Source organism: Heterocephalus glaber, unplaced genomic scaffold (assembly GCF_053883595.1).
Source record: "Heterocephalus glaber isolate CG9 unplaced genomic scaffold, H.glaber_assembly_v1.0 deba00001610, whole genome shotgun sequence".
NCBI classification, from domain to species: domain Eukaryota; kingdom Metazoa; phylum Chordata; class Mammalia; order Rodentia; family Bathyergidae; genus Heterocephalus; species Heterocephalus glaber.
This window is the reverse complement of record NW_028258381.1, coordinates 879,349-907,101: the sequence shown is the minus strand read 5'-3', so window position 1 is coordinate 907,101 and position 27,753 is coordinate 879,349. Positions and strand designations below refer to the sequence as shown.

At 41.8% G+C, this 27,753-nt stretch overlaps 1 protein-coding gene and 1 long non-coding RNA gene across 8 annotated transcripts in view; one reads left to right on the top strand and one right to left on the bottom strand.

Moving 5' to 3' along the window:
* The window catches only part of Fyn (FYN proto-oncogene, Src family tyrosine kinase), a 213,531-nt gene that overhangs the window by 158,791 nt on the left and 26,987 nt on the right, over positions 1 to 27,753 (top strand). For 5 of the 7 annotated variants that reach the window (XM_004874614.4, XM_021252015.2, XM_087195960.1 and 2 more), the window contains 9 exons: positions 1,521 to 1,778; positions 5,450 to 5,546; positions 11,495 to 11,593; positions 14,299 to 14,402; positions 15,265 to 15,414; positions 17,959 to 18,123; positions 21,342 to 21,521; positions 23,112 to 23,188; positions 23,289 to 23,442. In XM_004874614.4, coding sequence (XP_004874671.1) covers positions 1,532 to 1,778; positions 5,450 to 5,546; positions 11,495 to 11,593; positions 14,299 to 14,402; positions 15,265 to 15,414; positions 17,959 to 18,123; positions 21,342 to 21,521; positions 23,112 to 23,188; positions 23,289 to 23,442 — 1,273 coding nt within the window. In that variant the 5' untranslated portion in view covers positions 1,521 to 1,531. Of the gene's footprint in view, positions 1 to 1,520; positions 1,779 to 5,449; positions 5,547 to 11,494; positions 11,594 to 14,298; positions 14,403 to 15,264; positions 15,415 to 17,958; positions 18,124 to 18,517; positions 18,674 to 21,341; positions 21,522 to 23,111; positions 23,189 to 23,288; positions 23,443 to 27,753 lie in introns of all 7 variants that reach the window. The other 2 variants (XM_021252018.2, XM_021252019.2) reach the window with 2 other exon arrangements.
* On the bottom strand, positions 12,652 to 27,277 carry LOC147822575 (uncharacterized). Its single transcript, XR_015445363.1, has 2 exons — positions 23,657 to 27,277; positions 12,652 to 14,070 (listed from the first exon to the last, which is right to left on the bottom strand). It is a non-coding gene; the product is annotated as an uncharacterized LOC147822575 (long non-coding RNA).

Sequence of the window (27,753 nt, the reverse complement as noted above, 5' to 3'; positions counted from 1 at the left end):
CAAATGGGCTGCTTTTCAGAGTTTTGGCAATGATGTGCACTGCAAGTCCTACCGACTCCCTATCAGCTTGCCATGCAAAGCAGGACCATTTAACCACCTTGCCTTGTATGTAGTTCTGAATCTTTATCACTTCTCACATGCATGCCAATAGATGAGAAAATGTAGGACACAGTCCTGATAAAGTCACTGGAAGAAAGGTTGCCTTGGGACAGAGAGAAATAACAGGTGAAGGAGAAGCACAATGGGCTACAGAATCTTCACTCATTGCATTATTTATTGAGCATCTACTGTGTCCCAGGCACTGGAAATATATCTATGAGGAAATAAACAAGATCTTGCTTTCCTGGAACCTGCAGTCCTTTGGTTGATGGGACAAGTGTTTGAATATGGCGCCATTGGTGCTTAAGGAGGCAAATCAAGACATACATACGGGAGCATTTAGGAAAAGTACTATCCCAGCAGAAGGAATCAGAGAAGGCTTTGTAGAGAAAGTGGTCTCTTAGTAGGATTTGAAAGACTCACTGTTTTTCAAAGAGGCGGGAGAAAGGATGTTCAAGGCTATGTTTCAAGGCCTGAAGATAAGTGGGAAAACACAGAAACTTAGAGAAACTAAAAAGTTGGCATGTTGGAACAGTAGCCTGAGAGAGCCAGGAAGAGTAAGATGCAAACAAAGAGGAGCAGACAAGGCTGCTTATGAGAACTGTGGCTTGAGCAGCTGGATCTTTGGGGTACTACTGGGATGAGGAGCCCAGGGAGCCTGAGGAGGCTTGAGGAGGGTGAGGAGACAGTGATTTGAGTACTTACTCCACCAGTAGCTCCAGAACACGGGAATGATTTTTTAAAAATATTTTTGAAGGACATCAGAAGCTAATGGAAATTTGAAAAGTTAATTAGCAGCTTTAAAGGATTTTCTTACCATGGGCCATCAGGACATCCTGCACATTTGGACCTCTGAGGTTCTGCCAATTTCATTTCTCACTCAATAGCTAGTTGTTACTTTTGTCCCTGAAGGATGGATACTCTTGAGTGGAGAAGTCGGGTGAGTTGTTTGGGGCTATATTCTGGCTTTTCCAGCACTCCTAGGTCCTCTAGATTTTCTTGGCCATGATGAAAGTTTTTATTCTAGTATTGCACAGACTTGTTTCATAGAGCATATTTTATTTTTTGAGATGACAAAATATAATGAGCATTACTGGAGTATCCTTAGGCAAGTGTGTAGTGTTACAGAATTTTAAGGGGTGCAGACATCATTTGAGGAAAATTACTGCATGGTGAACACTGTTGTCTGTTATGACGCCAAAATGCTGAGCATATGGGGAACAAAATGTTATTGGGAGTCAGGGGAACTGAAATTCATTCCTCTAGCCATCTACCTTAGACACTATACTGCCTTTCTTCATGTTCCCCACAGGCCTGAAATACCCAAGGGCACGCTTGATAAATTACTCCTCTGCAGTAGCAAAGCAACTCCAGACTAGGGAGCATCCAAGTTCATGTTGTCTCTTCTTTATTTTCTGCAGGAATTTAGATAATGGGCTGTGTGCAATGTAAGGACAAAGAAGCAACAAAACTGACGGAGGAGAGGGATGGCAGTCTGAACCAGAGCTCTGGGTACCGCTATGGCACAGACCCCACTCCGCAGCACTACCCCAGCTTCGGTGTGACCTCCATCCCAAACTACAACAACTTCCATGCAGCCGGGGGCCAAGGGCTCACCGTCTTTGGAGGTGTGAACTCCTCGTCTCACACGGGGACCTTGCGGACAAGAGGAGGCACAGGTAAGCCCCAGTGTCAGGTCATAGGTCTGGAGGGCTGCAGGTAGGAAGGGTGCGGCTGCTCTTCATTCTGCAGGCAACTGCACACTTGTGCTCTGGTCTGCACCCTTTGATCAGGGGTTGTTTTTGTTTTTGTTTTTGTTTTTCGGTACCGGGGATCAAACTCAGGACCTTGTGCTTGGGAGGCAGGTAGCAGAACCACTGAGCTAAATCCCCGGCCCTTGACTACGGTTTTAACATGGAAGTTTTTAGTCAGTTTCTAACTATCCTTTACCAATGAGAGTCCATTTTAAAAAAAACGAAAACAAAACAAAAGCTTGATATACAGATAAGTGCTTGGCTACAGGGGTAGCAGGGACCCCACGTCACTCCTCTGTGAGAATTCTGCATATTTGTGAGCTGCAGCATTCTAGACATCAAAGGCCAGGTGCTCTCCGAGTGACCAGGGCAGCCTGTTCAAAATATTAATCCCAATCCTAGATCTTTTGAATGAGAAGCTCCTGGACAGGCTCTGGGTGTATTTTGAATTCTCCAGATAGATATACACTTCCTTTCCCCCTCCCACCACTACTTCTGAGGAGCAGTGCCTTCCCTCTCCTCTTCCTAATCTTTAGCTTGCCTGTCTCTTCCTGGCCAATGGAGTCATTTGAAAACATTATATTTTGACCACTTCTCACTAATACTTCTGTTATCTTCCATATGACTGAGATTCTCTGCCCTCAAATTTTCTATGCATCTTTTTATTTTATTCTACGTATATATATTTGCAGGAAGGGGGGTGAGGTTTGAGGCAGGCTTTCCTATGTAATTCAGATTGGCCTTGAACTCACTGTGTAGTCCAGGCTGGCTTCAAACTCATGGTAATCCTCCTGCCTCAGCCTCCCAAGTGCTGAGATTATGGCATGCACCACCACGCCTGGCTATGTGTATATCTTAAAGTTGAGTCCTATGTATGCTTAAGAGACCATTTTCTTGCTTTTTTTTTTTTTTTTTTTTTTTGCTGCTTCCTTGTCTTTCACACCACAAGGCTTTAATTTACTGCCATGTGTATTTGCTGATTTAGCTAATACTTCATAAAAATATCTGGCATACATTCTCAGACATATGTTTTCCAAAATATTTGTGAGTTATCTCATGCATTCTTTGTCTTCCAAGTCCTTTCCCGGTATGTGAACCACAGTAACTAGATATTTGACATTATTTGTTCCAAAACTGTTTCATTACAAAAGTTTAAAAGAATGTAGTATCTCTTGGCTTATTTAGGAACAGATGTCTTATGTCTTATGTTACAACTCATTGTACTTTTTTTATTTGAGGAATCAGTACTACTGAGGCATTATATGGGCTTTCCCCACCTATACCCCACACATGGCAGTGTAGCTTTGCACATTGTCTTCTCCTATACTGGCATATTCTGCTTTGCTCAGAAAAAACATTTCTGTTTACCTTTGCTCTGTGTTGACTGTGGTTGGCCCTTGCATCTAGGCCTGTCCTTCCTGCCTTCCTAGAAGGTACCTGAAAGGCCATCTAGGGCCCTCTGTCTCTGGAGGATGCAGAGAAGTACACCCAGCACACATGCACACACATAGAGATATCTCTACTATGAGAAGCATGAGGGCTTTGCAGCCTGGACTTAATTCTGCCGACATGGGCATTTTCCCCATTCATTGTTTCATGAAGACTGGATGTGAATCCCTGAGTCTGCAGGTATCCTTCTTTAAGGTCACTGGAAAATGTAGGTGTACACTGTAGTCAGGAATAGTCTTAGATAAAGCACAGTACCCCTAGATGTTGGCAGGTTTTCCTGTCTTTTATTATTTGGTTTTATTATATATGCATGTTGTTTCTCCCAACGCTGCTTTTAGTCCCTTATGTCCAAGACTCAACCATATCTGCATTTCTCTGTGACCACCATGATTTCTTCCCCAGCCCCTAGAACGTAAAAACCCTCAAGTGAGGACTTGTCAGCAGACAAAGGAATAGTGTGGGAGTGTCCATCTTCCTGTACCATTTCTTCCTCACGGTGGGGCTGGCTCAGCTGTTTTAAAGTGATATGATGAAGGAAATCTGCTAATAGAGTATTAAATAAGAACAGATATGAGCTGAGAGGCACCCAGTTTTTTAAACCAGTGCTTTTTCTAATCTTTCAAGGAAATCTAAAAAGCAGAGAGTTGCCAGATGAGCCCTGCTCTGCATCATCAGGCCCACTGAGTGCCAGCTGTCCTACCCTTCCTGGGATGGGGTGCTCCTCTCTGGCTCTTTTAGTCCCATAGGCACATCTGTTCCCTTGGAACTATGTACCCACCAGTAGGGCAGCTTGGTAGACGAGTAGGCTGCATACTGTTAGGGCCTGTCAGGTGCTTGAAGTGTGTGAAGATCAAAATGAGAAGCCAGGTTGCAGATGGATGAAATTTTCTAGTTATCAGTTCCTATATAACCAACTGCCATAAAACATAGCTACTTAAAACAACACACATTTACTTTGCACAGCTTCTGTGGGTCAGGAATCTGGGAATGACTTCACAGGGTCTTGTGCCTCAGAGTCCCTCACTAGCCGCAGCCCAGGTGTGTTGGCCAGGCTATGGTCATCTCACAGCTCAACTGGGAATCATTTGCCTCCAAGCTCATGTGGTGTTGGCAGGATTCAGTTCCTTGCTGGCAGTTGCCTGGTCCTTTGTCACATGGGCCTTGCCAGCATGGCACTTTGTCATCAAAGCATGCAGGCTGACATAGCAATATAGTCTGCTAAATAGAAAGAAGTCACCATCTCCTGAAGCCTAACATTGAAGGGTCATATCACCTTTGCACATTCTGTTGGTTAGAAGTGAGTCATTCGGTCAGCCCATTCTCTCAAGGGAAGAAGATTACAGGAGGGCATGAATACCAGAGGCAGTCACTGAGAGCGCTCTTAGAATCCTGCCCGTTGGAGGAACAAGTTCTGGGTCAAATGGGGCTCGGGACATTTTTTACTATTGATAGCAAATTTCTGTGACACAGCAAGGGCCCCTGGGGGAAATCAGCCAGATGAGAAGACGGGATGAGCATGAGGAAGAATGAGTGCTATGAGATAGTGCAAAGAGAAGTAAATTCAAATTAGGAAAACAGAGAATTCTATTGTCAGCAGTAGGAATGAACAGCTAAAAACTACAAAAGCAATTATAGATGCCACAGGTAGTACATCCTCCAGTTGGGGTGAACATTACAGAAGGAATCTTCTCTAAATTTCCCCACACTGTAGAAAAAGTTTTCTGTTACTCTGTACGTTACTGCGGAATTGGGAAAAAGCAATCCATTTTACCCAGAACTTAACATGGGCTCCAAGGGGAAGAAAATGTGTTTGGGATAAAGGATGCCGGTATTTGCTATAAATCTGAACCCTACCACTGTGCTGCCCTGCCCTCCCACATTGGACATGAAGTTCATATGTCTTTTCCTCAGGACTCTCAAAGGCATACCAAGAGAAGTCCTTCAACTTCAGGTTTTTATCAGGTCAAACTGCTCCCATGTGGAAACTGAGACATAAAATTCTGCAACTGGTTTTACCACATTCATTACACTTCATAAAATTGTTAGTTTTGACTAAACATAGATTTGGAGAATGAGATTTTAGCAAATACACAATTTCCTGGAATTCATCTCCCCTTGTGTAGTAATTATTTTCCTTGTTTTGTCAGGCGTGACACTCTTCGTGGCTCTTTATGACTATGAAGCACGGACAGAAGATGACCTGAGCTTTCACAAAGGAGAAAAATTTCAAATATTAAATAGCTCGTAAGTCTGGGAAGGAAAGGGGTAGCATACAAGCCTTTCGATTGGGAAAACATTCTTCATCTCATCAGATACCTGAAATGTTAAGAGGTTTGCTAATTCACTGGTTCATCACAATATAATTTGAGAGCAGAGTCAAAGGTGTAGTGAAGTATCGTATGCAAATGTGTGCCAAAGGATGTTTTAGAGGCTGCTATAGTGGCAGAGTCTATGTTTTTAGGTTTAGATTTTAGTTCAAAGGTTGTAAAAGCATCAGCACTAACCTTCACAGCACCTGGCCTTTCCCCAGTTCTACACTTAAATAGTGGGCACCGCTACTCACATTCCATGATCTCTGCCTTGAGATTTTTCTGCACCCCTTGAGTGTTGTACCAGCTAAGCCCTCTCTTCAGGCCAGCAACAAGTTCCTTCTGTTTCCACAACTGCCAAACATTCCATGGCTGAAGCCTATGGAGGCGTTTGTAATGAAAATTTCATAGGAACTAAATCTTGGTGAGAAGAAAGAAGCAGTTTCACCCACTCATGAATGACTACAATGCAGGCATTTGAAATGTGGCTACTAGGGACAATTAAACAACAAGTCACTCACTGTTCAAGTTCTATATCTTTACCTCCATAAGTGAGAGAATATTGGTTGGATTTCTTTATGGTATTTAACTATTTTCTCTTTAGATTGAGCCAGTGCACATGCATGAGTGCCCTCCAGAAAAATCTAGGCTCCTAAGAAAATGGCGTTGCCTCTCATCAGCAAACTAGGCTTGCTGTGTCCACATGAGCACTGCCCAGTGATGAGGAAGGAATGCTGCCAGCTACTCAGAGCACATCAGGAGGGTCTGCTGTGCCTACCACATCTGGTTGCTTCTCCTCTCTGAGCAAATTGGATTGTATGATATGAAAGGGCTTAAAGACTGGCTCTTTAGCTTTCCCAAAAAGATGAGCCCAGAGTGGTCTCTGCACACACCTTCATCCATCTGTGGGAGCCGAGGGCACTTGCAACCAGGAACTCAGGCTCCCTTAGCAATGACCTCCTTGGGGCTGCTTCCCAGGAGGGTGCCCTAGCTCTCAGGACTGCACACCCAGAACAAGTTACCTTTCAACAGCAAGACGTGAGTACTGTACCGACAAGCTTATACTTTTATAGACGTCAGAAGACACTAGCTGCATAGCCACCGGGCTTTGTTTTGTTTTGGGTTTTTTTAAAAAATTACTATTATTGTCTTCGCTAACATGTGTGGGTGGGTCTTGTAAATTTATTGAAATACTTGTAGAAAAGTGCACCTATCAACAGTGTGCATGCCAATGACTGTACAACAATGTGAATGTATTTACTGCCAGGCACGTTTACTCTTAAAAATGGTTAAAATGGTTACACATACTTTACCAGAATTTTTTAAAAGCATACAGTTCACTGAATTTTCACAAACTGAACATGCCTGTGCGACCAGTGGCCAGGACAAGAAGGGTACCTGTCCTCCCCCACCCTAGGAAACATCTTACAGCTATAGGAATTTTTCAAAACTAGTAAACAGCTGCCATTTATTGAAGGCTCCTTATGTAGCAGCCATGTGCTAAGTTACAAAAGCTCTCATTGATGCTTCACAGCAGCTGTCTGAGGTATGTATCATAGCCTTCCTTTGACATCTGATGGGTTGCAGGCCCAGTTCAGGGAACTGCCCGTGTGTACTGAGCAGGCAGGTGCAGAGCCCAGGCTGAGACGTGAGGGCCAGGGATCCTGAGCACAGTGTCAGGTGTGACCTTGGAAAGGCCCAGATACCCCTGTCAGAGGCAACTGAGACATTCGAGTTACATGAAGACTTGGACAGTTGGCTGGCTGGACAGTTGGATGTGAGGAGAAAAGAATTTGCCTTTGATCTCTTCTAGTTCATGAGTCTTTATTGTTAGTTTGATTTTCAGATAAATGCTCATTATCAGTCTTGTAACTTTGAATTGGGAAATACATCCCATTTTCCCTTTCCAGTCTATACAATATTCTCTAAATGGTGATATTTATTAAAAAATTAAAATGGTTTGTAAGTTTAAAAGGTAAGAACCAGAAATAGCAGGAAGTACCTGTCTTCATGATACAAGTGGATCTGTGCTTCAGGTTGCAGGGCCCTGGGAAAGTCAGCTCCTGCTGAAATCACATTCATGATGTCTTCCTTTGTTAATCTGGAAAGGATCTACTTTAGCGTCATCAAACTGAATCACTGAATCTTGGGTGGGGGATTTAGCTCAGTGGTTCCGGCACCTACCTTGAAAGCTCAAGGTTCGGAGTTCGATCTCCAGTACCAAGAGAAAACCAAAACTGAATCTTGGAGAAACATGTAAGGGGAAGACTCAGTCTATCCCGGTCTATATATTTGTGATTTGTATGCATGGTCTTGATGTTTACAGAGGCCTTTGAGTCTCTGACCTTCTTGTTTGTCTTAGAAGAAAACATAACAAAAGGTTTTTTTCCTCTTAATGCTTTTTCTTTTTTGCCAGTGCAATTCTTTATCCTATGTGCCTTTTGAATGCCCTTTTTCAAGGTTATGGAAAAGAAAAATAAGATTTGTGTAACAAATACAATATCCTGAAGGCAAGGGTAATAGGGAAGAGAAAGAGGTGAAGGATAAACAAAGCACTAAGAGAAGCAGATGGCAGGCTGCTCCTCCCCTCCCCCAACCTCTGGCTCCCTGGATGGGGCTCTGTTCTCCCTGGGGCAGCTGCCACACCCTTAGCGTGTGACCTTCACTCCTTTCCCTGTTGGGAGGCCCTGGGGTTTTTATTTCAAAGTGCAGCATCCGCTCTGGGCTAGCGGTGCACAAATGTGTCCAGAGGGCAGAGGCGCTGATGCTCAGCATGACTCCCCTGGAGCTCAGTGTAGTGTGTCTCCAGGGCATTATTCAGCTTGAGCCCATGTTACAAAAGGCTTTTCTGCCCCTTTTTTCACATTTCATAAGCAGTGATTTACTATCTCAAAACAGTGACTCTTTAATAAATACACAGTAGAGTAGTGGTCACTGCTGAGGTCAGAGAGCTTTGGAGCTCTTTTCTGTCATGAAAATAAATCCTGGTTTTGAGACCCACCCAAACATTTGATAAAATTTTACAGATATGTTCTCTGAAAGTAAGATGGGCAGTGACCAAATGTAAAAGGAATCCATCAAATGAGAATAAAGCTGCTCAGACAGTATTAAAAATGCTTTGTGGCTGGGCAGATCAAGGCTGACTTCAGCTGGCAAAGGCCACTTCCTAGCTCCATGAGGGGTCCAGAGTATTTGGGAGCCCAGCTGCTGAGACCATAAGCTCTGTGAGTGACTTTGGGGATTGGGGACAGGCTTTCTTAATGTCTTTAAATCAGAGGAAGAGGAGAAGCTGTTATAAAAACTTATAAGCCATTCTACACCAACACTAGGGTTTAAATCATACATTTGAATCAGATTAGCATAAAAACTAAAGAATCTCATACCAAATGTGAATTAATGAAAAAATCTGATCTGTAAAAGCAGTTTAAAGAAATGCAGCTTTGAGCCAGGGATTTAGCTCAGTGGTTTCGCTGCCTGCTACGCAAGCGCAAGGACTAGAGTTCGATCCCTGGTACCAAACAAAACCCCCGCCAAAAAAAAAAAAAAAAGAAATGCAGCTTTAATAATGCTAATTACCCATAATAACTCAAGTAAAACAATGAAAGGTAGCATATTAGAGATCCTATTCTCCTAAACAAATGTGACTTGTAGGGTGTGTTATTTATTCATAGGTGAATTGGTGATTCTAGCCTGTTAAAAAGATTTGTTCACTTGCTCAGTTACTTCTGATAGATGTTTTATCTGTACCAGCCGCTCTGGGCCCAATGTGTGTAAATTGTGAGATAAATGTAGTAAAATAAGATGTTTACCAATAATTCATTGAGTCTGCTGCCTTGTGGATGGCCTAGAAATGAAGAAGTTAAGGATGATACCTTTCTTACGAGTAACTGGAAACTCTTGCAAGATTAGTGGGTTTACATAAGAAAGTCATAAACTCTTGATACCTGACTTTAGGACAAGCCAATAGTTAGATTCTAATCTGTGCGAAACTGTTTAGGTACCTAGACCAAAATGAGTTAGCTAATGGTGAATTTGAATCTAAAATTACTTCAATTTGCTGCAAACATACTGGCGTCCTGCTCCTGTTAACATTCCCACATCCCCTGAAATTTATGCTAGCCTTTCTTTTTCTCAGTTTAATTCAATTAGAACTAACTTGATGAAGGTTTTCGTGCATTAAAAAGAAGCTTGTACTACAAGCACTTACGCCATTTTGGAGCATTTCCCAGGTTGGGGGATTGAGGGAGATGGGAATTGTTATTTTCTGTGATGAAATGTCTCCATCTAGTGGAGTTTCAGAGCAATAAGCATTGTCACTGTATTAAAATTAAAGTATTGTCTCCAGGCCCATTTTTTTCAATGTGTAATTTTAAACACAGAAAGTAAACTCATATATGTGGTCTTAGAGTATAAATTTACAACTGCATGTATTTCTTTTGGGGTGCATAGAAATGGGACCAGTGGAAACTGAATTTAAGCTTATGATTTAAAGACTTTCTAAGAACAATTATGTCTCTCTTTTGATTGATCTTTTTGTTTACTAGAGTAAAAAGAAGTGATTGAAAAACTAAGCATAAGTTTTTAAAAGTCCCTACCAGCATCATGCTTTCTGTGAGGTATTCTGTTATTTAGGCCAGCAAGTCCATCCCCCTAACTGTACCCACGATGGTTTGTCACCATTGTGCCATGGCTTTAGGAAGTCCTACATGGTGTCTTACTCATTGGTCACCTTGTTCAGAGGTGCCATCTTGAGGAACACTAAAGGAAGGCCCAGGTATAACATGGGGGCTGCTTAGTCAGTCTAAGAAGGATCATTCCCCATCCCATAGCCCACACATTTTCTTCCCACCTTTCACACAGAGCCTGGCCAAAAAAAGTCATTTTAAAGAGGATGGGAGTTTTTGCTCAAATTTCTTGCCATCTTCAAGGACCAAAAAAGGAAGAAAAGAAGGTACCCAACCTGTGGTTTTCAGAGTCTAAGGTCTGTTGTGCTGGAGGGCAGTCACCTCACTTCAGGCTGCAGGAGGAGGGACATGCAGCCCAAGCCACAGCTATTGCCTACACACATGGCCCACAGCATGTGACCCACTTGTTAATGAAAAGAGACACACTGCATCCTTGCTGTTTGTCACACTCATACCTATGTGAATCTAAGGATGTGAACTTACACTGTTTAATTGACTTAGTGTTATAAACCCCTCTTTCACATCTTATGAAGACTCTCCAGGATGAGACTGTACTGTGGCATGAAATGTGACTGAAAATCTCATGCCCCTGTGAGTTTTTGTACTCCCCCTGCCTGTGCCCGTACCACCCCCCCTTGTCCATGAGACATAAATAGGGCAGTGTTGGGAATGTTTAATGGAATATCCTTAGACTGAAAATGCCCAAGGAAGGCCTGTCTTAGTGTAGTCTTGAAAATTCCACTTCAGAAAGGTGTGTCCCCCCACTTCCATGAGATCAAGTACGGCAAGTATTCAGAGTATGCATCCACCCCTCACCAGGCCTCCTAACAGTGTCCCTCCCCAGAATATCTGCAGCCACAATGGTTTTCTAAAGGAAGCTGAGGTTGGGCTCCTTTCCTAGATCTCCAAGTCTGCCTCTTACCAGGCAGAATGCCTCCTCAACAAGAGAACTGCTCCTGACCAGAGCACCAGATTTCACAAAGAAGGTAGGAGACAGCACTGGGTTCAGCTATTGAGTGACTTTGATTGTAAAGCATCCAACTTGCACAGGCAGGGTCAGGGATGTGTCAGTTTCCAGAAAAGGAGCAACTGAGGGAAAGAACAACTCAATAACAGTTTCAAACTTTTCATAGCAGCAAGTCCAGCTATCAGATGCTGAAATGGAAAACATTAACATCTTTTTCTCTTTTCTTTCCAGGGAAGGAGACTGGTGGGAAGCCCGCTCCTTGACAACTGGAGAGACAGGTTACATTCCCAGCAATTATGTGGCACCAGTTGACTCTATACAAGCAGAGGAGTATGTTTTATTTTGTTGTTTTCACTTAACTACATGCTTTTAAAAGGTAGTTGCCTTGGGCCAGGGATTTAGCTCAGTGGTTCCACCACCTACCTCACAAGCCGAAGGTCCCGAGTTTGATCCCCAGTACCAAAAAAAAAAAAGTTGCTTCAGTAAAATACCATTAACGTTGGGCAAAAGGGAGAATTTCACTCGTGTTAAGAAATCACTAGTTGAGAGGTTACGATAATTCTGTGTTTTCCAGGTTTTATACCTTGGTTTTTGTCATGTTTCTGCAGTGCTTATACTGTTATTAACTGAATATTTCCCTCTAAGTCTGCTCATTTTTTAATTTATTATTTTGAAAGGAAACTTTAAATCAGCATCTTTAATGAAACTTAATATAACTTCTTATAGATTAAAAGGTGCTCATAAGAATATGATGAAATTCTCACTACTGTATATATTATTGACAGCCCCAGACTGGCCTACAGTCTGCTCCCTGGGGGAGGGGGAAATAATTATTAATGATTAAAGGAAGATTCTATTTTTCCTTGATGTAATCAGAAATATTAAAAGTGCTACCTTCCATGCCCCAGTGAAAGTATTTTAAGTACAATGCATCCCACAACTTGGAAATCCTGTAGTGACGGATTTCCAATGATTCTTTCCTTTGATTGAGATCTCAGTTGTTTTTGATAGTAAATATTGATGAGTAGATATTTGGCCCAAATATTCCACTGAGAGGTGTTCAGGAAGGCAGTCAGTAAGCTGAGGGGTTCTGGAAGGAATGACCACTTTCCCTTCTGACCTGTGCGGATGAGCTGGCACTTCCAGTGGAGAGACTTGCTGCTATGGCTTGTGCCAACCCTAACTCTGAGTTGGGGGAAGGGAGCTGGGGCAGTGATTTTCCAAATGCAGAAAATTGGCCTCTTCCCTGACACCTCAGGGACTTCCCTCACCAGAAAAGGGGTAGAGAAAAGTCAGCCACAGAGCCCAGCCTTTGGCTCTGTTATTGAATTTTGCCATGGATTTGTTGAAGTACTGCAAGGAGGATTAGTCTCTTAGCTCTATCCATATCCTCAATTGGCTTCTTCTCTGCTCTTTAATTCCCTTGTATTTCTTCTCCTAAGATGTGTTTTGTTTTCCCCCTCTGAAATACTCAGTGGTTCTGAGCTAGTTGATTTTTTTTTTCTTTCCTCCTAGTAAATGTATTTCATCATTAGTGAGAAAGGGTGTTTGTAATGAATTTATATTTTAAGCCAGATTTGCAAATACCTGTGATCTTTCAGAATAAAAATCCCACTAAAATGTAGCCTTACTTTGATTTAAACTAGGAATCTGGTCATTGCATATTTAAGTTTTATTTATAGTGATCAGTTTTTTTATTTTGTTTTAAAAGAATAAAATATTTTAAAATAATCCTATGATTCTACATAATGCAGTCAATTAGAGTTATCTTAAAATATTACTGTTTGGGTGCAATCCATTGTTATAGAAAGTCCCTTTTCAGTCTTGTTTTTACAAAGCATTTTAATTGGATCATTAATACAAAACCAGAAAGACATTTCTCACAAATAATTGCTGTAATATTCTTTGTATCAGTAGTGCCAGATTAGGGCTTGTGACACATTTTGGTATCTATGAAATCACTGAAAAGCTAACATTTGCTATCTTTTCTTCTCTTTAGTGCAATTCTTTCATTCACAAAGACTGACAGTGAACATATAATAGCTATGTTTACATGCAGTGAATTGAAACTTCACTTTAGAATCTGGATCCTTTCAGAATTCAGTACTCTAAAAATTGTTCCTACACACAGATTCCAATGGAATTGGATTTTTGATGCACCTGCTGCTCATTCAGCATCTAGGGCAGAAGTGTAAACTAGTTGCCAGGAGACTGGGCTTACCAGTACAGAGAGAAGATAAAAGACAGCAAAAGTCCTAAAGTGATGCTTTCTGAAGTGGCACAAAGTACCATTAATTTGTTCCAAGCAAATATTAAAATACCTACACCACGGTGTTATTCTTAGGGACATGCTCATTGACTGCATAGATCTGAAGCATGCACAGTAAGCAGTACCTGCAGCTGTGCCAGAAAAGCCATGCAGGGGATAACAGACCAGGTGCTTGGGGAACGGCTTTTACTTATCCAAGTCCTCACACTTGCTGGATAGGACTAGAAAGTCAAAACAAACATCCAAAGGTAGCCATCATATCGAGGTAGACTTGATAATTTTTTCAGAGTTCCAGTAGGTAGGAGTATATTGAAAATGTCACATCTTTATTCTTTATCCATTCTTAGTGATTTCTTTTTATATATTAAAAAAAAAGCTTGATTAGTGATCTTTCTCCACACTAAGACTGTTTTGTTATTTCCCAGGGGTTGTAATTATGCTCAGAAACCAAAGGTCTTGTAGTTGCCATTTCAAAACAAGATCTTCAATTTCTCTGTGCATGCAGGTGGCAGTTTTAACACAAACCAGTTCTGTCCTCCTGGGGAGAAGAAAAACAAGCCACAATTCAAGTCTGATTTTTTTCAGAGAGATGGAGTAGTATAGAAGCAGGGATAGATTGAAAGAGAACTGAATAAAGCTAGAAAAATATATACATATCAGGAAAGGCTGAGGGCAGAATTAGAGAAAAGGAGCCTCGTGGACAGAGAAGGCTGTCCTTTTCATTTTGTAGATGATCGTCATTTCCTTTCCTCGATCTCATTTAAAGGTGGTACTTTGGAAAACTTGGCCGCAAAGATGCTGAGAGACAGCTTCTGTCCTTTGGAAATCCAAGAGGTACCTTTCTTATCCGAGAGAGCGAAACCACCAAAGGTACGATAAGGAGTTGAAGAAGTTGACTTGTCATTCAAATTTGTGGATTAGTCAGAGGGGATGAAAGGCTTATCTCTAATGTACAAGGATTTTACAATGGCACATCTCCTCCCTGCCTTGTGAGGGGAGTTCTGTTTTTAGTTTCCCCTTGAGGCTCTAGAACTGCTACAGAGGCTCAGAGTTGAGATTTCCTCCTGAAGTGGGCGCTGGGCAGCCCCCCTGCTCCTGGTACATAGATCACAGTTTCAGAAGTCCTATAAAATTAGGATTTTTTTTTTGAAACTCTTAGTTCCTCAGGTGCCAATCATACAGGTTGTTTTTGTTTTCATTTTGTTTTGTTTTGTTTTTTAGAAACTGAGGACTTTCTCTCTTCCTTTGTGTTATTTAACAACTTGTTAAATCCCAGAAGAGGAGATAGGTCAAGGAGGGCACAGGCCTTCTAGCTTGAGCTGTCAAACACTGATTGTGCCTGTATAGTGTTATGAATCAGAACTTTGAAGCTCACTCTAGAGATTGCGTGTGGATTTCCTTTGTACAGGCTTCCAGCCCTGTCTCCCCCAGTCCCCCAGGGAGAGGTACCCAGGGAGGCACACTCAGCTGGGAGTCGGGGTTTTCTCTTGACCTTCCCCTGCAGGAATTGGGTCTGTGCTGTATTAGGCAATACAAAGGTACCTAAGAGAGGATGTTAGAAAAATAGCTGGGAAGCTTCCAGTCTCAAGGGCAAAATTATTTTGTTGCTAAAAAAGAATAGCGATGGAATCAGTGTGTGAGTGTGTGTACATGATTATTATTAATTAGAATAGGCAAGTAAAGGAGACCAGATAAACTAATCGATGCTCCTAATGATCTGCATATTTATCAGGTGCCTATTCACTTTCTATCCGTGATTGGGATGATATGAAAGGAGACCATGTCAAACATTATAAAATTCGCAAACTTGACAATGGTGGATACTATATCACCACCCGGGCCCAGTTTGAAACACTTCAGCAGCTTGTACAACATTACTCAGGTAACCTTAACTCTGACTTTGTATTAATGGTATAAATGCTAGAGGAATAGTTAGGCGCAGAGCTCCAAAAGGGAAGAGAAAGGGAGAGGGATATAACAAATATATATAAAGTCTAGTCAAATTGGGTTTTTTTTGTTTGTTTTGCCAGCCCCTGACAGTAGAGCTTGGCTGAGTGTTCCTGTTGTGGTTCTACCAGTTGTTATGAGTTCCATATGGTTGTCAGAAGATTCTGTAACATTCTAGTTCTCCAAGAAGAAAGCAGTCAGTTAAATCTTTAAAGTTGTTTGTATCATTTCCATCCTAAAACTCTTGCGAGTTACCTTTTCCCACTCCCCTTCCTGCAAAGGGAAGAAGGAAGGGTCACTGGGAGGATACTTCTTGGGGACTGTTTCAGGTAACATTTGGTTCCTGCCATCACTTCACACTCAGTTCTGCTCCAGGACAGCTGAATATGCGTTTTCGTGCTGGTGACAAGGGGAGTCATCAATTCATTTATCAGGTTCTACTTCCCCACCAGTACCTCTGTTTCCTAACTAGAGTTGGACTTATGTGACCCATACCTCTTTCATGTATTTCAGCTATTGTGTTGAACTTTTTAAAGGTAGACTATTCTCTGTCCTAATAACCACATACAAATATTATTTTGGTTTTTGGAAACGAAATTATTAGGTGAATAAGTATACAGCTTGTACATGTGGTTTTATGTAAAATTGTTAAATTGCTTTCTTTCTTTCTTTGGTTAGCAAATACATCCAACTATACCATACATATCCACCTGTGAATATAGATACAGGTACACATATACAGATGCAGGTCTATATCATATTAAACCCAGGAGGTTTTAGTGTGACCCGTGTATTTGGCATTGTTCCACCCAGCAATGGCACAACACCAGAGTAGCATAACATTGACCTCTACTGTTGCTCTACACATTGATGGAAAATATGTGTGGGAGGTTTTTTAGCATAAAAAAAAGCAGTCTTTTGAAAACAATAAGAAGTGCCTGTATACTGATCCTGATCACTAATGAGAAATTGAAAGCATTAACAGTACTTGATACTGGTTGGTTCAGGCATTGGCTATCTTGGTTTATGTGATTCTAATGAAGTATTTGAGAGAAATGGAGCAGAATATCTCCTTAAGCTTAAATGATATCCTCAAAATGTCTGTATGTTGTAAGGATTTTTCAGATGCTGAAATATATTTCATTACAGCCAAACATCAGCAGGATCCCCAGGGTTTGGATCATTTGAAAATATTGTGTTGGAAAGGGCACAATATTGTGTTCCTAAAGCTGGAAGGCGAGAAGGGATATGAAGAACAACAGACATTTTTTAATCTTGGGGAAAAAAACCATCTCAAGTTAGATTTGTTTTTATATTGGCTTTTCCTCTTCCCTCTTTTTCTTTTGCACATAAAATGCAATTGAAATATTGACACATAAATAATTTCCTGCCTAAACATCTCAGAACCTGATTCCATCGGGAAAAAAAAAAAGGAAAAGTGAGTTACAGTTAATTCGAGAGATGAGGCGACAGTGCCATGATGCTCTGCCCAGATCTGATCTGAGGGCTTCCGGAGAGAGTGGGGCCTCTCTCCACCTGCAAGCTAGACTCTGTGCTGCTTTTGTCGCTTCTCTGAGTTCTTATTCTTTGTTACCTCTTCTCGTCTGATTTTCAATTTGGCATTTAGTTAATTTCCCCCTACTATTGCTAGATCCTAAAAGGTATATTCTTTTAGAAAAGAAAGGAAGGGGGAAAAAAAGCCTCCCAGTAACCTCTTGAGTGATGACTACTGTTTTCCTTCCTATTTCAACATCATTGAGTTTTTTCATATGTTAGTTTCCATTCTTTCTCCTTTCAATCCAGACTGCGACATTACATGTAGGAGACTGTTAAAAAGGTTTTTTTTTTTAATAGAAAATCACAAAGAAGCAGTACACACATTTCTAACTGGTAGAATGAAGTCAGTTAGAATGCCAAAGAAATCTCTAGAGAAATGTGACATTTTCCCCCTCCAGGTATAATCTTCACCCCGACTCATTTATAACATTCCATTCTTTGAAAGAATCTTGTACTGAAGTTGCAGCTTTAAACATATTCATACCAGAGAGATCCCCAAGCCCCTAGGAAATCCAGATACCAGAGGGAAAAAAGGACAGTCATGCTGACATGCTTTAGTCCAAATGCTCTTTTTGAAATCACTAAAGGCATTTTTAGCATTCCAAAAGACATGTCGTTAGTACCTTGGCTGAAAACAGTTTTCTTACTAGTACAGAAATCAAAACATTCTGTATCTGTATCTGTGCATAGACAATATTACACCTGGTGACACAAAGTAGTCCTAATTTGAAATGCCCTCCATCCCACTTCTAATGAACATGTTTCACCATGAGGCGTCTAATCTGGGTGTGTGTAGTTCCCTGTGGACACAGCCTGCCCAGGTATGCTGTGCACCATGGGGCATGGGTTTGTACCTGTGCATGTTGTTGTTACATGTATTCTGCTCTTCTTTCCTCTCCTGCTGCTACCCCTACTCCATCAGAGAGAGCCGCAGGTCTCTGCTGCCGCCTAGTAGTCCCCTGTCACAAAGGGATGCCAAGGCTTACCGATCTGTCTGTCAAAACCAAAGATGTCTGGGAAATCCCTCGAGAATCCCTGCAGTTGATCAAGAGACTGGGCAATGGGCAGTTTGGGGAAGTATGGATGGGTATGCTGAGACTCAGTTACTCTATTATTAGCTTCCTGGTTTGGGAATCCCAAACATCAAAGATGGAAGGTGAAAATAAAGACTTGATGTCCTGGAAGAAAGTTTGAATTACTCTAAAAGGGGAATAATGATTTCGATTTCAAAATTCTACAATTTCTAGAAAAAAAGAGATAAGTTGGCAAGATTGTCAGAACACCCAGGTGGTGGTGCTATAACATGAGCCTCAGTTCATAAATCAGTAAATGGTAGGAGGTGTGTTCCAGCCTGCATAATATGCCCTGCCTCTATTTCCAGAGCCAAATATTTGTTGAATGTCACCTTCCATCTTTCCTAGTGCATGCGTGATTATGGATTATAAGGACTGTGTTTTCTTTATTAATTCCCTTTCCTGTAGAGAAAGCTGATGGTTTGTGTTTTAACTTAACTGTGATTTCATCGAGTTGTGCCCCACAAACTTCTGGATTGGCTAAAGATGCTTGGGAAGTTGCACGTGATTCATTGTTTCTGGAGAAGAAGCTGGGTCAGGGGTGTTTCGCTGAAGTGTGGCTTGGTAAGGCAGAGGGCACATTTTGTTCTGGCTGCATCTCAAAAGCCAATTGAAAGGACAGTTTTGAACAAAAATACACACATTGCCATTAGGACAAAGAGATTTAACCTGGATAAATAGATGGCCATGGGCCATCCAGATTTTCAGAATGTGGTGATACCTGGCTGTGTTCAGCTGTCCTACTCAATGTGGTCAATTAAGCACCTACCCAACTAGAAACCAGTATACTATGAATGTGATATTTTCCTAAGAAATGGGAAGGTAAGATACTATATGTGGACCACAATTAAAGACCATGGGTTTTTTGCTCACTGGGCCTGGTTTGAATCCTTATGAGCTGAGTGGCCATTAATAAGTGGCTTTTTTTAATATCTTTGAGCCTCAGTTCTCTCATCTGTAAATTGAAGTGTTACCTACTTCATAGGATTGTTTTCAGGATTGTTGCTTCAGGATTCTGTCAGGATAATATGTTTAAAATCCCTTGCAAATAGTAGGTGGTCCCTCGGAATTGCTTTTATAACCACTTTGGGTCAGTTGTAGCTTTGCTTAGAAACATTCAATGAAATTAAGCCCCACCCAAAAATGTTTGTCAATAAAACAGTACTAAAACTTGTGGAATCTCCCTTCCTTCGAGTCTATTAAAAGCAACATAGATAGGTATAAGGTACCTGCAGAGGTCTTTGGGTAAAAGAGGGCGTGACAGGTAGTAAGTACTATACACACACACACACACATATATACATAAATTGATAGATGCCTTAATAGACAGGATACAGAAATACACTCAGACACACACATAGACATGCATGCATTCACTGCTATAATAAATTCAGATTATTGTGTCCTTCTCTGGACTTCAAGTGCTGTAAGAAATATTTGTATTTTCTTCCCCATTATTTACCCAATTCCTAACTGAAGTTGTGGATCCCAAGGATTTTAATCAAATCATTCACACAGGAAGAATTGGACCCTGTAAGAAAATTTATTTTCAAACTTTTAATTATCAATTTTAAATCATTACCCAGACCACTGAGACTTTGTTTCCCATGTAATGTAAAACAATACACCACCAAAATCAGAATGGATGCCTATGCAATTACCCAGACTACTATTCGAGAGGATCTCACAGTATTTAAATTTTGAGGTTGCTAAGACTCCAATCACAAAGATCACTTACACACTGTCAAATTTCCCATTTACTCTTAGAGGAAGGTACTTTATGACATTTAAACGAACTCTTCCTTAAGCCACTGGTTCTTCCATAATTTATATTTTTGTAGGTTGCATATAGTTACAGGAACACATTTTTAACAGGATAATGAAAATTGCTCCAATTCATAGAATTCTTAGATCCTAAAATCATAAATTAAATATAAAAATGAATCTTAATTTACACTAGTCTTCTCTTTTAAATAGAAAACAGCAGCTTTTCTTTTCCTTTTATAAAATTATCCTTCAGAGCCAGGTGTAGTGGCACATTCCTGTAATCCCAGCACATGGGAGGCTAAGGCTGGAGGATTGCCATGAGTTCAAGGCCTGGACTACATAGTGAGTTCAAGACCAGCCTGAACTGTGTATCAAGACCTTGTCTCAAAAAACAACAAAAGGGGGGCCAGGGATTTAGCTCAGTGGTCCCACCGCCTGCCTCAAAAGCAGAAGGACCTGAGTTCGATCCCTGGTACCAAAAAAAAAAAATCAAAAAACAACAAAAGGGGCTGAGGATTTAGCTCAGTGGTTCCAGCGCCTGCTTTGCAAGTGCAAGGTGCCGAGTTCAATCCCCGGTACCAAAAAAAACCACAAACAAGAAAAAGCAATAAAATTATCCCTCAAAGTTAGAGGACTAACAATAGAATACATATAAAACCCAGTGTTTTGTTATGTTTTGTTTTAATTTGGGAGCTAAAAGAGATTCAACAGATAATCCAATCCCATTCCTGTATTTTACAGATGATATAACTGACCATGATCATAAACTGGCCCTTGCCTTTGGATCAACTAGATTTTTTAACATGGGAAATTTAAACATTTCTGTTTCTCCTTAGCTGCCAGTCCATCTGATAGGAGCCATTGCTCTTGTCTTGGCTGATCATTAGTAAACCTGAGAAGCGTGCCTGGCCTGGGGGAAGGATTGACAAGGAGCTGTGAGGCCTTGCTAGTGCTTATCTGCATGCTTATTTAGCTCAACTGCTCAAGGTCTCTGTCCAGTAACTCATCCAGAGCAGACAGCTGAAAGCCTAGTCAGTTTCAGTGTGTTCTTTTGAATGCTGTAACCCATACAATGGAACTTAGTCTAAATTTATCTATACTTACTCCATGATCCAAGGAATGGCTATTGGATTGTCAGTACCGTTCTAAACCCTGGACATTCTACATTGTTGAACAAGGGGTCCAGTGCTTTTGATGTAAATTTGCAAGCATATGGCTGAGCCACATAAACAGACAGGCAGACAGATAAAAATTGAAAAAAAGTAAATAATATAGCCATAGCCATAAGTAAATTCATTTTTCCTATTGAAATACTAGACAGAGTCCTTACAATTGACTGTCTTTGCTCACAAAAACTACATTAGGTTTTTAAAACTTAAAGTCTCACTTTAGCTATTAGTCTTAAATTTTTGTTCCCATCAGAAGAGGATCTCTGGTTTGACTTAATATTGTGGGATGTTTGTAGGTACCTGGAATGGAAATACAAAAGTAGCCATAAAGACTCTTAAACCAGGCACAATGTCCCCTGAATCATTCCTCGAGGAAGCACAGATCATGAAGAAGTTGAAGCATGACAAGTTGGTCCAGCTGTATGCAGTGGTGTCTGAAGAACCCATTTACATTGTCACCGAGTACATGAATAAAGGTTGGACAGTGCTTCTCCTGTTTCCGCCCCACAGTGACTTAGAGGCTGTTGCTTTTGCCCCTGCTTTCTCCAGGAGTCCAGCACTCCCATCAGTTTGTGCTCATTAATGAACACGTTTTTAAAACAGACTGTCCTTGAGTTTATCCCCCAGTCCTTGTGAAATGCAGTGCCACTGCATGTTGCACATTTCAGGAATTCAAGTTTCTCTCCATAATTAAAACATTCACTTTAATATTAGGGGTGATACAGAAGCTTTGATTACTTTCTTTGACTCAGGACACAGTAACTTCTGTTAAATTTCCTTTTTGTAGCTCTAAACAATATCAGGCACTGATTTCTGGATTAAGTTTAGTCTCCATCATTTCAACATCTTTGTTTGTTTTTTTCAGCTCGCTTCTTAAATATCAGATGAAGAAATGATGTGTATTTTATTCTGTGTGTGTGTGTGTGTGTGTGTGTGTCTTTATAATCAAACCAACATTTTCAGGATAAGGCCAGAGATCACTTTGTTTTGGAAAAATAGATGAACCAAACAAGAAACAGCCTTAAAAGGCAATGCATTGTACATCAGAAGACACCAGTGTATTTTTCTTTGCCACATACTTTCTTATAAAATATAATTAGAATTTTTCCTTGGCATATTGTTTGTCCTTTGTATCCAGGGTTATTTTGTAAATAACTTTATGATTAAAGCATTAAAAAATCACTGATGGCCACCATGAACTTCCAGGCTCTGCAAATGATTATTTCTGTCTTGGTGTTAGTTCTGAGCCTACTTGGGCTGCCTTGCAACACTGGCTCTGATGCTCCAGCTGTTTTGTTTCAGAGGTCTGATTTAAGGCTTGGCTGGCTGTCTTCTGGTTAGGGGGAGCTGCCTGCCCCACACATGTTCCTCACATATCCTTTTCTTGATTTAAAATCTGTACATAAGCTAGTGTGGTAATTCTCAAACTCACATTGTGCAAGAATCACCAAGAGGGCTTCTTAAAACACAGGCTCCTGGCCGGGGATTTAGTTCAGTGGCACTGTGCGTCTGCCTTGCAAACACATGGTCCTGAGTTCGATCCACAGTACAAAAAAAAAAACCCCACAGGCTTCTGAGCCCAACCTCCAGAGTTTCTGACTCAGTAGACCTGGGTGGTGCCTGAGAATGTGCTTTTCTCCCAAGCCTACTGGTACTGTTGCTGCCAGCCCCGGCCCGGAACCACATTTTTAGACAATTCAATTGGACTGAATTTTCCCCATATCATTTCCTTTGTGCAGGGCTGACTGGGGAATGAGCTTCAAGGAGTACAGATCCCCACATGCTCCTTGTGAGATAAAAGGACATTGAGTTTCATTTCTTCTACTTTTATCGGATTTTTTGTCATCCTCAGAAATGAAATCAATACTGTTTATTTTCAAAAGATAAAGCTTGCCTGCCATGCATAGAATTTTTTTGCCCTAGCTCCCTATATGAACCCTTTTTTAATTGATAGTATTATTCCATTCAACTACCTTTTACTTAGAGTGAGAAAACCAAATATAGCCTACTGTTGGGGATTTTTATCTTTCAAAGTAAATTGAAATGGTTTTATGTTTCGTTCATAGGAAGCTTACTTGATTTCTTAAAAGATGGTGAAGGAAGAGCTCTGAAATTACCAAATCTTGTGGACATGGCAGCACAGGTAGGGCCCAGTGGTATCTGATTAATGCCACAGATGTCACAGCATCACAGAACATCAGGTCATGGTATAATGGGTGTGCCCTCTCTCCTGATTTTCACAGGTTGCTGCAGGAATGGCTTACATTGAGCGCATGAATTATATCCACAGAGACCTGCGATCAGCAAACATTCTAGTGGGAAATGGACTAATTTGCAAGATCGCTGACTTTGGATTGGCCCGGTTAATTGAAGACAATGAGTACACAGCAAGACAAGGTGGGCACTTGAATGGTGATGACTCATGATTGCATCTTTGCAAATAGTAGCTCTTTATTGCATAAGTCTTCCTCCTTCCTTTCTCTTCCTACAGAAAATATTTGAAATGTCATTCTTTTGCTGGTTTTTTTTTTTCCTCTTTGATCTGGCAAGAGTTTGACATCTCTGCAGGTGGAAGATTGCAGTGCACTTAGTGGATGGATGAGGTACTTACTGTGTTTCAGTGAGTGATGTCCACTTCTATGGTCCTTCTGCTCATGCCACCCTCCTCAAAGTCTCCAGACCCAGGATACTCTGCTTCTGAACAAAGAGGGCTATGGAAAGCCAAGGGATAAGTCATGTTCGAGCTCATTGCTCACTCAAAGTCTCAGCAGAAAACAGGAGGCACACTCAAAATGGAGATGTTGATAAAGGAGTCTTTACAAAAGCACAGGCAGGGTTTAGGAAAACCAACAGATCATGGTACAGTGACTCAGAGCTAGTGACAGCAACAGAGCCAGGGCCTGATTGGTAAAGGACAGGGATTGAGAGCAGAAATGAGAACAAGAGGGCCTCCTGGTAGAGAAGAGGCAAGGCACAGGGATGTGTTGAAGATTAATCCAGATCTCACTCTTCTGCCAAGCCCAGACAGAAGCCAGAGGTCAGAGGAGCCCGTTGGTGAATTTTCATGGGTCCAAGCAGGGAGAAGGATAGAAAGTCTAGAGGGACTGGATGGAAACAGCGAAGTGCCTCAGAAAGCCCCACCCTCCAGCATCATCTGCCTCACTTCTGCAAAAATTTATAGAAATAAACACAGCCCAACCTAGCAGCCACTCCAGTGGGGCAGCAGTTGGGGTGCAGTGAGAATATGAGATGCCAGGAAGGATTTTCCAGGGATAACTTCTCTCTTCTTGGATCTTCATGTAGTAGTCACCAGGAAAATGTTTAGAATTAAGTAGGAAATCTGTGAGTAAGTGTAGGCTCCTGTGTGGATTATAACACCAGGAATGGGGGGTAGCTTTCATTGTTGTTGTTAACTGAAGTCCCATCATTCCAAGCAAAGTTGAGCAGTGGCTGGAACACAGGACAGGGTGGTACGTTCTACTGAATTTCATACTGGCCATCCCTGGAATTCTTTTTCTTCTCCTCCTTTCCCTTTTGATTCTTCATTTCATGCCAGTTCTTTCCTCCTTTTATTAGACTCTGAGAACAGAAACATTCTTAGCAGTCTCAAGTGATGAGGGAAAATGTTAAACCAAGACCCTGGCTGGTACAGATACTGGCCAAATGTTCGATTACATATTGGTCAGACAGCTCAGCTATTTGAATTTCCCCGACACATGACAGTTCTTGTCCTGGAGCCAAATGCCCACACAGTGAGCACATACACACTCGCAAATCCAGATGGCTGCCAAATCTCTAATCAAAGGCACCCAGCAGCCTTGATTGGCACGGCAGTGCAGAGGGGAGTGTGGACCTGACTTTGAGAAAAGGTGAGCCAAGGGTGTCTGAGTGACCATGGTCTGAGCCCTGCCCTGTGTGACCCCTCCAACCTGGAAAGAGAGCAGGCTAACGACATTGTGAGACTTAAACATTCGGTTTAGGAAGGGCTGAAAGGGAAACAGACAAGTTTTCTTCTGTGTATGAGTCCCAGTGCCAGAGGTGTATGAAGGCTGTGGGGCCAGGAGCCAGTGGACGCTGGGCGGGTGCCTCACGGAGCCTGGGATTCAGCTTCGCATCATTCCCTGGGAGCCCGGATGAATGGTGAGCCCCAGACTCCGCCCTGGGCCCTGACCCCTCAGCCCCCTTCCATCATTCTCATGTTGGTTTTTCAGGTGGCTTCCCTGCCTCCACCACCATGCCCACAGGGCTGCCTGACCTCCTCTCCAAGGGTCAGCCCCGTACCCTTTGTTCCACTTTTCCTTTACGTGATTTGCCATCAGAAGGTCCCAGCCTTCCCTGCTGGAATGCTTTTTCTTCTTTCTTTCCTTTCCCAAACATCTTTAAATGTATGCCAAACACTGGAAAGACATAAGTAAGGAGAAATAAATGACATAGGGCATTGAGCTGGGGGTGAGAGAGACAAAGCCTGTGGAGCCCCAGGATTTCCAAAGAGAGTAAAAGAAATACTGTCCTACAACACAGGGAAGGGAAGGCACCTGTGAAATAATACCTGCAAATACCCAACCTGAAAGGGGCGCAAGATGGATGGAGAGGAAAACAATAGAAACAGACTCAGGCGGGTTAAATCACTTGTACAGAGTCAGACAGTAGGAAAATAGCACTCAGAATTTGAATCCAGTTTTGAAGAATAGCTTCCCTTATTGCATTTACCCTCTTAAACTATGCTCACTGCCTTTCATCAAGACAATGACTAAAAGAACAGAAAGTGAAAAGGAGAGGTTTAGTCTAAGTCCCTTTTCCTCTTTTATGGGAGAGTTTTAAGGAACACCGTCTGATATGCATGTGAGGGCCGTTTTCATTTTCCAGTGCAGGGACAACCGAGCTGCTTATAAAATTCTTCCCGAGGATCCACCCTGCCTCCATCTCTTCAGGAGGCAGAAAGGGCCTAGCATGTATCTGCTGGTGTATTCTGCAGATGGCATACATGCTGCATGCTGAAGTTTCTGCCAGGGATTAATCAGCTCCTCTAGACAGCTGGTCCTTGGGCCTAATATTTGCAAGTTGGGTTTTATGTTACCCGCAGGCCCCAGCCATGCTGCATCTTGATTATGGGAGTGTAGGCAGTGTTCAGAAATTCGTGCCAAATACAGATATTTTAGAGCCATGAATGACAGTTGTTTGCAAAACAGTTGTGAGTTTCCCATCTCAGGGTGCAGTGAAATGCCTGTCACCCCATCTGAGTGCAAAGGTCTGATGGCACACAGCGGAAGAGTGGTTAGGATTTGGAGCTGTGTGACATGTGTGCTCTCCTCCTTCCATCTGCTCCCCACTCTTGGACTGTGAGCAGAAGCCCTGTCTCCAGGAAGAGGTCGAGACCAGACCGTGTGCCTGTGAGGGTGGTCTTCCACTGACAGCATTCTAGAGGGCACTAGAAATGATTTGAGATTGCTCACTCTCTTGCCTGGACATCTCACTCGATTAGAGCAAATATCCTTTGGTCATAAAACTTTTGCTAAAGTCTGCCCATGTAGAATCTCAAAATAATGCTAAAAATGTCAGTTATTATTAGAGTACCCTGTCTATGAAAGAGACTTTGCTAAGAGCTGCTGGTATAAAGAAGCTAGGCCAGTTATGGTGGCCTGTGCCTGAGTTGTAGCTACTAGGGAGGCTGAGTGGGTAGATTGTTTGAATTCAGGAGCTTGAGACCAGTCTAGGAAAAATAAGGAGACTCTCTCAAAAATAAATAAATAATTTTTAAAAAAAAATATATATATAGGGCCAGGATTTATCTCAATGGTGCCGATGTCTGCCTTGCAACCACAAGGTCCTGAGTTCGATCTCCAGTACCCACACGAGAGAGAGAGAGAGAGAGAGAGAGAGAGAGAGAGAGAGAGAGAAAGAAAGAGAGAGAGAGAGAACAATAAGCAGCCTATGAGCAGGCCAGGAACTGTCAACAGGCATGAGGACGATCACTTAGGAGCATTGAAGACACACAGAGGGCTTGAAACTCAACTCTCTCATCTATTGACCTGGGGCTTTGGCCAAGTTATTTAACTTTTCCATACTTAACCTGTAAAATATAAATGCATCTCACTTGCTTTGTGCTTTTTTTCAAAGGTTAAGAGAAACAATTTGTGTAGTATTTAGCCCAATGCCAAGCATAGAGAGTGGTAAATAAATATTACTTCTCCTCTACTTCTTCTTCTTCTTCTCCTCCTCCTCCTCCTCCTCCTCCTCCTTCTCCTTTCTTCTTATTGTTATATCCTACATAAGACTAGGTTACTGAGAATAAACAATAGAAAGAATGGGTTGTAGATGCAGTAGAAAAGCTCAAACACTATTCAGGAAAAGGATAGAGTAATCAAAGGCAATTCCCAGGTAGTCAGATGTGAGCAGTTGTGAGAATGGAGTTATCACCAACAAAAGCTAATGGATTAGGAAGAAGCATTTTCTTTCAGAAAGGGAGGATGAGGGATTTGGGACTGGTTGAGCTTGAGGCAGCTGCAGTGGTGCATCGAAAAACAGCCAACTGTCCTCACATTCCGTGGCCATAGCTAGGCCCTTCCCTCTGTATCACCTGCCCTTTCCCCCAGAGTGTCTTCAGAGTCACCTCCCTGCCTGGGCTTCAAGTGCGTGAGGATCCGTGCCTGTACTGTCATCCTCACACTCCACTGCTGTGTGTAACTGGTCTCTGGTGACCACCAACAT